At 52.1% G+C, this 15,367-nt stretch overlaps 1 protein-coding gene across 1 annotated transcript; it reads left to right on the top strand.

Annotated features, from left to right (window-relative positions):
- Window positions 1–1,204: 1,204 nt before the first annotated feature.
- Window positions 1,205–12,769, top strand: VOLCADRAFT_103411 (uncharacterized protein; the record flags this gene model as incomplete). Its single annotated transcript, XM_002947409.1, has 10 exons — window positions 1,205–1,274; window positions 2,809–3,516; window positions 4,813–5,243; window positions 5,979–6,025; window positions 7,275–7,344; window positions 7,998–8,310; window positions 9,580–9,653; window positions 10,052–10,125; window positions 10,775–10,979; window positions 12,418–12,769. 10 exons carry the CDS (start codon window positions 1,205–1,207, stop codon window positions 12,646–12,648), a joined length of 2,223 nt encoding a protein of 740 aa, XP_002947455.1. The 3' UTR covers window positions 12,649–12,769.
- Window positions 12,770–15,367: the final 2,598 nt, after the last annotated feature.

Raw genomic sequence — 15,367 nt, 5'->3', positions numbered from 1 at the left:
TAAATTACAGCATTTTAAGGGTTCCGAGAGCTTCCGACAGGTTCCGACAGTTTCAGGATTACGAAGTTTCGCTGGAGAGGTCAAAGTGTTTCGCGGTCGCAAGTACAGTCACGGCCCTAACGCTGTATACACGAGAGGTCTACAGAAAGGCCTGCATACAACGAACATATTAGACTCGACAGCTTTACACAACGTCTACACATGATAACCTACAGGCCTATGGGCCATGCTGTATACATATAGATTGGCTATGTATACGATTCATCTATAGGAAACATATTTCGAGACCCTGCCTATTATCTTCATCACGGGTACGGCAGCCGTACGGCAGGGTGCAGAAATTCCCCCCAAAAGGCAGGTTCGCGCAGTTTTGAAGCTATAAACTTCATCATTAGGTTACCAAACCTTCCATTTTACAAGGCGGTAAACGGTACATCGGCCCGCAGACACTCTTTCCTCGGTTTTTACCAAAAAAATTTCCATACAGTTATTCGACCCTGGCACCAGTACCCGTGACAGTTATTCAGGTTTTGCCGACCTCTGCTTACTACCCTCAGCAGCATAATATTTTTAACCATAACGACGTACTCTACTGCTGCTCGGAGCCCGCCTTCGCATCATATTCCAAACGGCAAGGCAGATTCGCTGTGACGGTTAGTGAATCGGCGGTGAACAGCATTGCAAATACAATAAGCACAGCGCGTCCGTGGGCTAATCTCATTTCAACATAATATTACTATACGGGTTGCACGGCGCTATTGGGCTGAACATCGTCATCACCGAGCCGGCCGCTCGAGTGGGCGATCGAGCGAGCGCGCTCCAGGAAGGGGCAGCAGGTGCTTGTGTGCGAAAACGAAATACAGAGCAATGCTTAATCACTGCTCGGTCTCGCACCTTAGCTTTGTGTGTAACTATTACATAAAAGATTAGCCACCGTACTTGCGCGTTAGCACTGCAGCTGCTGCTGGTGAACTGATCATACTCCTTTCGGAAAAGTGAATTTCACTGCCCCACCGCACGCACATTACTGCTTTACAGGGAGCAACGACAGTTCGAGCTGGTAGGGCTGTGAGATATGTATGGCCAGGAAAGAGCGCACTGAACGCGTTCAGGCGCCGCCCTTGTGCATGCGGCAGCATTGTGCATTTCCGCCGCTCGACACTGCTGTTCTTGTTCACAAGCAGAGGGAGCACCGACGCGCGACATGGTATATAAACGGCAACACCTGCATCTGCTGCTTGCAGCCATGCTGCTGGCCCCGCTTGTTACGGAGGGTGGGTCAGCAAATAGTGAGGGTATGCCGGCAGGCGCGCGCCACAGCCGAGGAAGTAATAAGGAGCCGTGTGTTTAATGAATGTACGAAAAGCGAATTTATAGCAATAATAAATAGTAGGTAGTATTTTCACCGGCGGACGACCGACGACGACACCAGCTATGCAAACTAACGGTAGTACTATTTACTAACAGCGACGGAGGTAGGACTGCCGCTGTTGCTGGCGGTGCTGGGTAGGCAACAGATTTACCTTTCTGTGCGTCCGATCGCCGGTCGCCGTACGTAAATCGGTACATAACGTACGTAAATCGGTACATAATTACGTAAATCCGCCGCCGCGGCGGTAAATAAGAATGCTCGCCGCAGCCCATTCACGCGTGTTTCATGCCTCACGCGTGTTTTATGCCTCATGCCTCAGCCATGCCGTCAGCAGCGGATTTTTGTGCGTGTACGGTGGTTCCACACTTAAATATGTCCTGACTAGATAGAAATATACACCTTGCGAACATCCCGCCTGCTGACTCTTGAGGAAGTTACTAGAGGTCGATAAACGAGGTCACTATACCTGGTAAAACGTCTGGATGGAAATAAATAATAGACTAGGGACGGCCCCTATGACACGAGCGAGGGTGTCGCCTACAGGCGATCAAAAGTTTGACTGACGTCCTTGCGTGCCAGCTGACTCAGGCTGACTCTTGCTTTCTTGCTTTCTTGCACATGAAGTGCATGATGACGCTTCCCAATTACCTCTACAGCTCCACTGTCAAATCCACTATGACGATGCCTGGAAGTTGCAGCTCCACCTGACATACATACATGCATGCCAACCAACAGGGCTTGCTGCTATGACATCCCTGTCATCGCGGGATATGACCAGACAGGTGACAACGTTGCCATCCGTCGGTGGCGGGGACCTTAATAGCGGAGGCAGCAGCAACCTGCATATGCATCATCACCACCGTAAGCTTCAGCAGCAGCAACAGGGAACAGCAGGGGCAGCTGCAGTTCCAGGTACGGATGCGTGTGTCGATCTCGACGAAAGTTGTAGAGAACCCTGTAGCAGCGGTCACCAGTACAGCAATTCTCGCGTGTGGAAGCCCTCTTTGCGCGAGAGGACTCTTCGGCGGCCAGCTACTACAACCCCCCTCCACACACACATAGCTAGATGCTGGGGCGGGGCTAATAACGTGTAAAAGAGCTGAGTAAGTGTATAACAGCGACACGCTAACTTCTCTAGGAATATGCAAAGCTTCAGCAGCAGGGAAAAGCATCCACTGCCAAACGTGTTCTTTTGGCAAAGGAATATTATTGGTCCATGTATTAGTTGTGTTAAGAGTTGTTGTAAGTACAATCTCCTCTGCCGGAGTAGGAGGCTTCTGGTAGCGGTTCGAGCTAGTCTCGGTATGGGATATGCACTTGCCAAAGATATATAGAGCTGCCGTCCCGATCCAGCATCTACTCATCCACGAGCTATGGCTTGCTTGAACGTACTGTGTTGTGGTGCTCCCCTCCCCTCCCCCCTTGTCCATCCCCAGTCATGATGCTGCCCCGGGTGCCAATCCTCGGGATTGTTCAGAATCTCCTGTCGCCAAATCACCTGTACGCCGTCAAGTACAGGGGTGTTTCAGCGACTGAGATGCACATCACTACGCTTTCCAGCAACTACACCAAATTCAGCCTGCAAATAGCCACGGGGCTCCCCTTTACGGCCCCCTCCACCTTCCAATTCCTTCTGGGCTCTAATGACGACCTTTACGCCATAAACCTTACGGATATCAGGAGGCCTGAACTGACCATCCTGCCTAGGACTGATAATTACCGCACTTTAAGCTTCAAGGGACCCATCGGCATCCCGCCTGGCATCATCACCAATTCCACAGCTGTCCAGTTTGCTCTGGGCACGGGCGACACTCTCTTCATGGTAAAGCCAGGAGGGGCTGATTTTACGGAGATTTACATCCTTCCCCGTGTCCCCAACTACACCAAGCTGGCAGCTGTGGTCTACACAGCTCTCCCTGCAGCTAGCCCGTCGCTGTATCGATTCCTGCTGGGTGCAAACGATGACCTGTATGCTGTGAAGTACGGGGGAACGGCGTTTGTGGAAGTCACCATCCTGAGCAAAGCTTCCTACTATCAGAGTATGATAACACTGCCGACCAACATGACGAAAACCACTGCGGCCGAGTATCAATTCCTCGTCTTGGCATCGAGGCCAAATGTACTCTATGCAGTGCCAAATGGAGGTATGCGGGTAACTTCTGTGCCATTTGGGTTGCTATGTTACTGTAGCTGTAACTGCTGTGAATGGATGGATGGGTGGGTGGGATAAGGATTAGAGCATGCATGGGGACAATGAGCAAACGCACACACAAGCACACACATTCGCACAATTTCCTGAACCCTGCCCGCTCCCCCCCCAACGGAGGATTGGTTGAGATACCGAGCTTTCTAATAGGACCTTGTGCCTTAGTAGGGAAGGGTAGGGTCTGCACGTTTCCTCTGTCTTAGTGAACCCTCACCCAAAGAGCCGGATCAGGCCGGGGATAAAGAGGAGTCTTGTTCCATGTTTCAGGCTCAGTGCGCAAACTTGTGTGACGGAGCCTTGACTCGTGCGAGCGTGCACGTGTATGATGCCACCCTCCCCTCCCTCCGGGGGAAGGAGAACGGAGCTAGCGGACCTGCTGCTCTCGGCTGTTTAGGAGGGGGCAGAGACCCCTCGCGGCCCTCTCCCGTCCGCGGGAGAGAGCTTAGGCGGTCTCTCCGTTGGGGCAGCAGGCAGCAGTCCCTGGCCAGTGTCAGGCCCAGTCAGATACTTGTCACCTTCACACCCACGTGCGCGCACATGCACACACACGCGTACAAGGACCCCTCGAACTGAAACAACCCCCCCGGTGCGGGCTGGCTGAGCCTACGCCTGACACAGCTTTGCGTAGCTTGGGTTTTGCCGGGTAGCTCGTTGCGGAGGGGGGTTAGTGTGGTCAGTTCTGGTTGTAGGGCACAGCTTCTGGGCTTAAGACGCCGGTAGGGCGGCCCCTCACGGGGAGGAGGGGCGCCCGGGTGTTGCAAGGACCTACCGGGGTGGGCAGCCGCGCCTGCTCAAGCCGCAGGCTGCATGGACGGAGCTGCGCCACAGCCGCGTTATTTGCTTAAGGGCTTTGATAGCCACCGCGCTCACTTCCCTCTTGACAAAAAAGGGGAAGGGAAACGCGGCGTTGCACACTCCCGATCGTGCAGGAGGGGATAGGGGACCCTCACGCCCCTCTTCCCCCACAAAGGGCCCCTGGCCAGAGTCAGGCCCGGATCGATATGCAACAAATACATGCACACACACATACAGGTATTTCTTCATGGCGGGTTTGCTGCAATGACCACTGGCATTATACCTAACAGTTATCTGCTAGCCAATAAATATTCACCATTATGGGGAACTGTGATACCACAGGACATCACACACCCATCTCGTATAACTACACGCTAATAATTAAGTGCATCTCAAGCTATCTTTGCTTCGCCGCTTCGCCTTTATCCCTTGCATGCAGGTGGCTTCCCTCCGCCGCCGCCTTCGCCGGCTCCACAGCCTTCGCCGTCGCCCCCGGCGCCACCCCCACCGCCAAGCAGCTGCACGAGCGCCTTCAGCTGCCTCCCAAGGAACTTCACGAGCAGCCGTGGGCTCCTCCAAGATCCCTTCAGCCTGATTGGCGGAGGCTCCCTCAGTACGGGTTCAGGGAAGATCTTCTCCGACCTGTCCATCGGTGCACTTGTGGAGATTGCGAGATCATCGGCCGCCGGGGGCCAGATCTGCCCCTTCGTCTCTATTACAGGCAGCCAGATAGCGCAACTGGCCGCGGGCTTACCAGGAGATGTGGGAGGCTTCAACCAGTCGAACCTAGGCAGCGTACGCGAGGCGTGTCTCTCAATTCTTAAACAGCTCTCAAAGTCTACTCGCTACGTGGTTGGTTTCATTGCAAATGTAAGCATGTACGTGCGTATGTATGTTTGTACGTCAGTGGCTCATGTAGTGCTCTTAATAGCATTCCGCCGGACTAAGAAGGTGCACTAGGCAAGCATCGCACCGCTAACTAACACCGCTAGCAAAACACTCGAAACACGACTTCCTTTCCGTACAAACATGCATTTGTACGGCAAATCATGCGTGGATGGGCGGACTGGGGCCTGCGTTAGTAACACGTTTATTTGTCTATTATTTAAGAAATGATTTTTTTATCGTCGATAGATTGCGCCCTTGTATAATAGAATGGACGATCTCTATCTAATGTGCCAGGGCACGCGAGATCTGCAGGCGATCAAAAGAACACAGAAAATGTCGCCAAATTGATGGCTGGACAGAAACTCATCCACCCGCAGCAGCAGGTTGCCGTGGAATCCAGCAGCATCGTAGAGGCAGGACCCAAATCGTTATCGGATGCAAGCCCACTAACCCCCTTTATGGCCGTAGGGAGGCACATCGCCGTCCCACCACAGGCAAGGAGATATGCACGGAAAGCACTAAAGCTTCTGTGCGCTTGCTAGCTTGTATTCTAAATAGATGCATGCCCTGCACGCTACCTAGCTACCTAGCCTGCACCGGAAGCTGGCATGCGTACCTTTATTACTTCCCGCCTGTCCCTGCTGAAACAAGTGCGACCAGCAGTGTACGTTCGAATTCAATAACTGCTTATGGCCATGCATGAATGCATGCCCGCAGGATCTCCCTTCCTCCTCGGGGGTGAACACAAACCTTTCAAAAGTCCTGTAAGTTCTGGATGGACAACCTGGTAGGGCTTGTGTGTTCATTTCCCCTTGTCGCGTTCGTTGTCCTGCTTCCTTAGGATATCGGTGGGCATCGGTGTCGATAAGGGTGGCGCTGTTACGTATACTTGCAACACTTTCTGTGTTACTGTCTCCCTTAACTGGTTCTGGTGGCTGAGGACTGGCTGACCCGATGGTGCTGAACGGTGCGGTTTGGACGATTTGTTGGCGAGAATTGCACCGCTGCCAAGGGCCTTACACAGCAGAAAGAGCAGACAGCCAAGCCTATCAGTGGCCGCGCGGCCCAACCGGCCAGCAGGCCGCCCGTAGCCACGGGGGCCGCGCGGCCGACCGCGGCGCGACACACCAGACAGCCAACAGTCCGGCACACACCGCGAAAGGGCGCCAGCGCCCAACACCAAAAACCAAAACAAAGCTAACCTAAGAAACAAAAGCACTGCAGCACCCGCGCGCCCCGAAGACCTTCACACCAGACAAAGCCCGACCGACCAGAAACGACCAGGCACCAACCCCAAGGGGTGTTCCCCCTCATCCCGGATGCGGGCGCCTCGGCCCGCCCCCTGAACCACCCCCCTCCCGCGCGCGTGCTGCCTCCCCCTGCCACCAAGCTGAGGGGGGGAGGGCGCCTCTCAGGAGCCCGCCGACGCCAGGCCGAGCCAATCAGTGCTGCATCTGGGGCAAGACTGGGGATAGCGGAAAAAGGAATCAAGGGGCTGACAGGGACAGGGCGGGCGGGGGGCAAGTACAGCCTGTCGCACTGACTATTGGACAAGGCTGTATGCTCTTCTGCGTGAAGGCAGAATGACTTCACCAGGAGAGCAGCGAGAATTAAGTCGCCACTGCGAACCAGCTGTACGACAGTACCACAGAACGAGCCTTAGAAGCTCCGGTCGCTTCGCTCCGTCGCGTCTAAGCCAACAATTCGTTGCAACACTTTCGTTTGCCGTAACAAGCTGCATTCGGTATATGCTTTCAATCGACAAGCTAGCTGGTGCGTGGACGGAGGACATACATTTCATGCAAAGGCGCATTACGGGATTCTGACGTCCGCCGATCGGTGCATTTTCTGTAGCCGTGATACAACACGCGTGACATGCATGTCAGACATATGTCTGATGTCTGATGATCCCACACAAACAAACACGCCCCCTTTCCCCCTGGCGTCTGCTCGCTGCGTCTCGTGTCGCTGCTAAACGCTGCTGTTGATGCTTGCTTGCTTGCATAACTTCAGTTCTGCCGCGAACGTTTCCATCTGCGCCGCCATCAATCCCTGCACGGGGGTCTACCAGTTCGGATTTAATGTGAGTTAAAATGTGCGGATGTTCATGCTAAGTGCACCGATATCTATACACTTAGCAAGTAAACCTATATGCAAGTTACAAGTTACAATTTCCGCACACAAGTGCGGGTGTGTCCGTAAAAGCCGGGGGGGCCATGGACGTTGTATTGCTATTGGTACGCGGGAGGTCAACATCATTCTCCCTCGTCCGCTTCAGGGTGAAGCGCATCAGCGATATACCTGTATAATTATATAATTATAATTTACCTATATATAGAGAGAGTGTGTGTGTGAGAGAGAGGGCGGGAGAGAGAGGGCGGGAGAGAGAGGGAGAGAGAGATACGATATCTAGTACATAGATAAACAGAAATAGAGAGATAGCGATGGAGATAGAGAGATAGAGAGATGGAGACACCTACCACCGGCAGCCGACGATAATCCTAATAATCATGCCACCAAAACGAGTGCAACAGACAAGTGAGCGAGAGAGCGACCGCATGCAGACATACATGCAGACCTAGCGGCACGTCATGCCACGATATCATTACCTGCTGTTGCTGGGAGCTCAACGACGTAACTTTACACCTGCACTTGTTCGGATGGAATCCATTTGTAGTTGCTCGGCATCACACAACAGACATGTCCTGCCGTGTGCATCTTCTCACATGCGTGCAGAACCCTTCGCGGCAGGAGCTGTCAGTGTCTCAGGATCCTCTCTTCACCTCCAACTTTACCCTAAGCACGCTGACTTTTAGCAGCGACCCCAGATTGATGCCCACTATGGATCTGCAGCGCCTATGGAACCCCACCCTAAGCCCCATGGCCGGAGGCACCATTTCAAATTATAAGTTCAACGGCAAGATGATGGTGCAGGGCTCGCGGCTTGGCTGGGAACGAAGCACCAGTTTTGATCTCCGGGCCAGGCGTTCCAACCAATCGGTGGCTTTCTTTGATTTCTACAACACTGATACAGTTCAGCTAGCATGGGGTAAGTCATGAGCGCCGGGGTGGTGGCTCATTATTTGTTTTCTTGCGCGTCCGCCTTTGCTGCTGCCTGCTGCCTTTACTTTCCAATAGCGCGCAACAAGCTTGTGTTAAGATGTCCGGTGGCTCAATGTTTCCTATCGCTCGGTTTTAAATGATTGCAAGAGCAGCAGCAAGGTTGTCGTTTGTAGATAGGCGTCCGCAGTTGTACCATGTACTACATGCATATGCATGCTATTTGGGCAATCTTCGGCTGGCCCTGTGCCCCCTCAGGGCTCGCATGGGCCCGTTACACCCTTGGAGAGTAATAACGCAACCATGTACCTATGGCATAAACACGTCGGGGGTAACCCCCCCTAAGTGTAACCCAGGGGATAGGGGTAGGGGTAAGTGGTTACCCTGTGGCTATGTACGAAGGGAGGTGGCTATCCTAACCCCGGGGTAGGGGTAACCCCTTACCAAGGGGTAACAAAGGGGTCGGGGTAATACACTACCGAGGGTAACAGACATACACATGCACACACACGCACACACACATGCACACACACGCACACACACGCACACACACGCACACACACATGCACACACACGCACACACATGCACATGCACACACACGCACACACACACACATGCACACACACGCACACACACATGCACACACATGCACACACACGCACACACACGCACACACACGCACACACATGCACACACATGCACACACATGCACACACATGCACACACACGCACACACATGCACACACATGCGCGTGTACGATTATAGGACTTAGGGTTAGGTAGGGTTCCGTTCGTTGGCCTAGCATCAATGTCGTCAAAATGCTTAGAGAGGCGGCGGCCAAGGCACAATCCTTAGGCCATTTTGTTTCCATCATCAGAAATCCTCCTCACCACGTTTATCAGGTGTCATTAGATTAACCACTATAGATATTGGTCGTAGAGCGTAGTATCCTGATCACGGGGTCTACATCCGCCGATCGTTACTTTTCTGAAACATAGGGTCACCCAACGGTTGGGTAACTACTACTGCTGCTGCTGCTGCTCCTAGCTGCCGGCATGGACGCCTTTTTCATCGCCTTTAAATCCCATATACCTAGTTCCTATATCATAACCAGGGCACGATCCATAGACTTTAAAATCTTTACAGTAGAGCCGCATGCATGTACTAAAAGGCACAAGCACAAGCACAAGCAAGCAGGCAGAAGGAAGGAAGCAGCAAGGAAGCCCGCTTTGCCTATCCTGTGCTTATCGCCACAGACCCCCTAAGGATCGGTGCAGGCCCCGAGGGCGGTGACGTCCGCATGGGAATGATCATCGACTCCTATCCCAGAGTACGTGTATTTGGATACCTTGATTGTGCGAAGGCGGGGGGTTGGATGCTTGTGCTTATTTGTGTATGTTGCTGCACTGCGCACTTTGCGCCAGAAACACCCTCCTGCGCAGAAAGACGAAGTAGTGCGTGCATGCGAGGATTTGATAGGATGCATCCGATCTGCCAGCTTACTGATGCACCGTATGCTGCCTTGTTATTATATACAGCTATGTTTCAGCCTTCCGTACATTCCAGATTACCGCCGATCGATGTGCATAGGCAGGTGCGCCCACTCCTACTTATAGAACCGGCTGGCCTCATTGTGTGTTAGTAGTAGTTTGTACATATGTATGTACATGCTCAGCTGGCGCTGCAAGCGGACATACAGTTGGTTATGGCGTTCCTCCACTTCCCCAGGTCATATTCTCGGACAAGATGGACTTTGAACCTTTTGAAGGCTACGTGGACCCCTTCACGCTCCATGGACTTTGGTAAGCGGCAGCAGCATGATCGATCGATCGAACATCCGAGCATTCGATTGATTGCACAACCAGCGTTGGTGAAACGCTTGGGGGACAGGGGGACATATCTACACCCGTGGCCGCTACCCTGCGAAACCCTGCCTTCCCCGGTATTCCGGGGCATCCTCATCCTGTCACCCTAGTCAACTTCTCAGTGGATCGCTTAGGTTCCGCACCCACCACTAGCATCCAACGGAAACTGCCGGATCGACGACGGCCCAACTCCATACATGGTCGGCTCGCGGGTCAAGTTATGCCCAGGTCACCTCTGTCAATTGACTAGGGGCACTTTACCTTCCACCACCCGGAAGGATTTTGAGACCCTGATAGGTCTTGATCCCGGGATTTCCCGGGAGAATTGGTCCGTGCCTTACCAGTAGTGGCTATCGTACAATATATAGTATGGTGAGAAGTATGGAGGGGAGCATGTATCGAGGGATGGAGTGACGTATGGAGGGAGGGATGTATGCAGGGATGGACGGATGGGACCCAGGGTGGAGCGAGGGATGGCGTGCATGGCATCCGTTCACAAGTCCTGAATTTCCAAGCGAATCAGATGTAATAACACACGCCCAAATGTTCTTATTTGTCATCATGTTGCTGTGCCGCCTGAATGCAGGGAAACCTACTCAAACGGAAGCTATATGCTACAGCTTTCCACGGTGTCGCCTATCCGTATGGAAGATGCTCTCCAGAACCTGGGTTACCCAATAATAGACACGGTGTACGGCCTCTTCCCTTACCAGCCCTTCTACCATAACCATAATTACAAGGACGACTGGGACACCACAATATCCTGGTTTGTCACTCCAGAGACCTTTGCGGTGCGTCTCGACATCCAGTCTTGGGACGACCTAACCGTGTATCCGGATCGGGGAGTGCCCCAGCCACAAGACAGACGGCTAGGAGTGATATTCATCGACACGGTGAGAGTTTAAATACTTAGTATATGTATTATATTATATATCTATTATAAACATAATGTATATTATACTATTATATTATGTATTATATACTACATACATGTATAATATATGTAATATATTTTTGTATAAATATATATAATATATAAATATAAATAATATATAATATATAAATATAAATAATATATTTTATATTATTTTATAAATAATAAATTATTTATAAAATAATATAAAATAGCGGACAGGAGGTGCACATACAACTTGAAGTCAACGCAGGGGACAACCACAGCATCTCTTATATAAGAGGTGTTGTGGTTGTCCCCTGCGTGGGATAGATATATCTATCCCCGGTTCCGTTGCCGTAACACACGCCTTGCCCATCTGCATTCACGTATGTGGACGGCGCCATGCAGGTAGGGTTGAAAGTACCCTTGTATCCATCTGTGCATACGTACGGAACATGCATCTGGTCTGGTCTGGGTTGACACTACTGCAATTAGCGGTTTTAGGTCCTGGGTTCGATTCCTGGGGAGACCCCTGAATTAGTCGGGAGCGCGAGATTATGGCTAGCTGCTGAGATGTGGAGTTGAGGTCACAGTTGATGGACCAGATTCGCACGCTGGATTGGTGGCGATTGCCGAACCCTCCGTCTCTTCGGGTGTTTGGGTGAATGGATGAGGAGGGGTCCCTGAAGGCTGGATCCGCCGCCTTGGACTTACAGTTCGTATGGCGAAGACAGTGTGGTAGTGGTGGATGGTGCTATAAGGTGATAAATGATCGTAGAACTGACAATGTGATAAAGCGGCCCAGAAGCCTCCCACTCTGTAACATTACTTACTTACTTACATGCATACATATGTATGCATGCACGAGGTGTCCAGCAGGTAACAAGTGCACGTGGCACACATATTAAGCATGCATAACGTGCATTGCCTGGTGCCATGCATGGCCATATGGCCATCGATGGTACGTATGACAGTGTATTTTTTTTCCGTAATATATTACGGTTCCGTAATAAAATGGCAAATTTGCGTTCTGCGCTCCGTCATGGTAAAGGCCTGGTACGGTCGTTACGGAGCAGGGGCGGGCCGAAGGCCCCCAGAGACGTTCTATTTTAGTATAAATAAGTTATAAATGAGCGATGGGGCCCAAGAAATTAACTACTATAGCTGGTCAGGGTAGCGTCAAAGCATTCCTGACCACCGGCAGGCCAAAACCCAGTAGCAGCGATGCTGGTAACACTTCAAACAATATAGCGAGTACAAGAGAGACATTAGAACCAGATGACAGGGCGCCTCCCGCACGGCGCCACGCTTCAGCCAGTCAATCCCACCAACAGCCTGTTGCAGGCCAGGAAGCAGCTCAGGCGCACCAGGCTAGACGCCCGGAGCCGGTTGTATCACCATCGAAACGACGTAAGCTCAATGAGCCATCGGCTGGCTCTGCTGGGGCAGGTCCATCAGGCACACTGCCAGCGGACTTCTACACCCGCTCGTCCTTCCCGTATGACAAGGCGGTGGAGAAGTGGCTGCAGAGGGCTGAGAAGCGTGGCCGTTACATGCACAACTGACGAGTTTGCTATGCCCTGGGACATTGTACTGGCTGCGGTGTCGTGGTGAAAACGTATGACATAATCCTGAACGCATGTGGCAACGGACGGAAACAGCTGAGACTCTAATGAAATATTCATTAAATATGTGCTGGTGTATCAGGTACCCTGTGTGGGCAGGGGGGGTCTGGGGGGGCTTGCCCCCCCAGAAAAAAATTCTGGCAGTAATAAACGTATTGGACTGATGGCATATTTATTACGGAACTCGTAACAGATTCAGGATCGGCCTCCACGAAAAAAAAAACACTGACGTATGTATATGGAAAATATACATCCTGGGTTCGATTCCTGGGGAGACCCCCGAATTAGTCGGGAGCGCGAGATTATGGCTAGCTGCTGAGATGTGGAGTTGAGCTCACAGTTGATGGACCAGATTCGCACGCTGGATTGGTGGCGATTGCCGAACCCTCCGTCTCTTCGGGTGTTCGGGTGAATGGATGAGGAGGGGTCCCTGAAGGCTGGATCCGCCGCCTTGGACTTACAGTTCGTATGGCGAAGTACAGTGTGGTAGTGGTGGATGGTGCTATAAGGTGATAAATGATCTAGAACTGACAATGTGATAAAGCGGCCCAGAAGCCTCCCACTCTGTAACATTACAAAAAATTACATTACATACATATATATACTATATATACATTACATCGCCATGTCTCTTATTACGCATTAATGGCTGCTGCAGGGCTCTGGATACACCGCGTCGGTAGTTAGCAACGGCAAGGCTTATCCCATCGATATCTGATGCTACTGCTGGGGGCAGTAGTTACAAGTTACAAGTTACAAGTTCCGCACACAAGTGCGGGTGTGTCCGTAAAAGCCGGGGGGGCCATGGACGTTGTATTGGTATTGATGCGGGTACGCGGGAGGTCATCTTCATTCTCCCTCGTCCGCTTCAGGGCGAAGCGCCTCAGCGCGACGTGCCTGGCCTCCCAGATTTCCGAGAGGTACCTGGCCAATGCCAGGGGTGGCGCCTCAGTCATAGTGGTGCGCATGCTGCGCCCCGTAAGGACTAGGTCACCATCATACTTAGCCCGTATGCTCTTGTAAGCGGGACATTCTTCGAAAACATGCAACTCATCTTCAACCGCTCCACAGTCACAAAGCCTGCAGGTACGCGCGGTGCGCTCACGCCCATTAGGTCTATTAACCTCTAACTCCCAACAGCCTAACCGAAAACGCATGAGCACATGATGAAGTCGCTGGGGCATGGTCCCTTTAGTGTGCTCCAGCCAATCAAGACGCGCACCCCTTGACGGGGCAGCTCCCATCCAGTTCATATAGCGACACGCCTTGGCTCCGGTAATTCCTATGGGGTAGAGGCGGGGGTCACCCAAGGTATTCGGGCACTCCCACTTTTCATGAAGCCGCTGGCAAAAACCTTAAGAATGCTCTCGACTGGCAATTTAAGGGTGGTGTAGTACGATATAAGATCATTACCGCGCGTATTAGTGGGGGGCTCCACTCCTAAGCTAGTAAGAAAGGCTAGTACCTTGCTTGCCCAACACTCAGTGGCGCCNCCAAGTGCCAACTCCAGGTCAGCGACAAATGCCCGGTGACACAACGTTCCCGGCCTCTTAACCACAGAGTTCCAAAACCTAAGTACAAGATTGGTCCAATGGAACTGGAGTGGCCTCTGTGACAGCTCGCGATATAGGGAAACCATAGTCGGGCTCCTCGCCCCAACTACGGTTCGCATGTAAGCACGTTGTTCCTGGACCATGGGATTAGCCATAGCACCTTCAAAATTCACATTAATGAAGTCAGGTCCCCAAACTTGCGCTCCATAAGAAAACACCGATACAACTAGTGTATTGTAGAGAGACATACATAGCTTGGGGGTGGTAATTTTCTTATCACGACACAGGGTGCTGAGCCCAAATGTGGCCCGCCTCCCTGCTGTGAGTAGTTGCTTGGTACAAGCTGAGAACTGCACTCCTGGGCCATAGTGCAACCCGAGATACCGTGCCGTCTCGTTGCCGGTCAGGACCCGCAACCCCACCCCACCTAACCGGTACTCAGCTTCAACAAGCCGCTTCCGCTCACGCGTAGCACCCCCAAAAATGAGGACCTCGCACTTGGCGGCATTCGCGGCCATACCCGTCGCTTTGCAGTAGGCTTCGAGTAGCCCCAGAAGGCATTCAGCTCTATCGTGCCCTGTCGCTACTAGTGACACATCGTCAACGAAAAGTAGGTTAGTGAGATCACCGCCCGCCAGGCTAACACTCTGCTAACGAAGGGTGCTCCATCGGCTGGGGAGGCATACACGGCAATTAGCATCATGGGCATCAATATAATGAGCGAATACTTCTATGAAGAGCCCAAAAAGGGTTACGCTAAGGGGACACCCTTGCTTAACACCACGCCCCACCTTGAATTCAGGTCCCAACTTATTTCCTAACTTGACCCGAAACTTCACGTCAGCATAGCTAGCCTTTAAAGAATCGAGGATGCGCCCGTGAAGCCCATACGACATTAGGAAATCCCAAAGTGTCTCATGGTCAACGGAGTCGAACGCCTTACTAAAGTCAATTTGCATGATAATAAGCGGCCTGGCTCCGGCCACAGTGTGCTTCGAGATAAGATGCCTTAATGTAAACAAGTGATGCTCGGTGCCAAAACCATGCCTACATCCAGCCTGGCTAACGGCACGTAGCCTATTGCCCTCACAGTAATTATTTAATCG

The sequence above is a fragment of the Volvox carteri genome (genome assembly GCF_000143455.1).
Source record: "Volvox carteri f. nagariensis unplaced genomic scaffold VOLCAscaffold_6, whole genome shotgun sequence".
NCBI lineage: Eukaryota > Viridiplantae > Chlorophyta > Chlorophyceae > Chlamydomonadales > Volvocaceae > Volvox > Volvox carteri.
The sequence above is the reverse complement of the archived record's forward strand: the minus strand, read 5'-3'. Positions and strand labels throughout refer to the sequence as shown.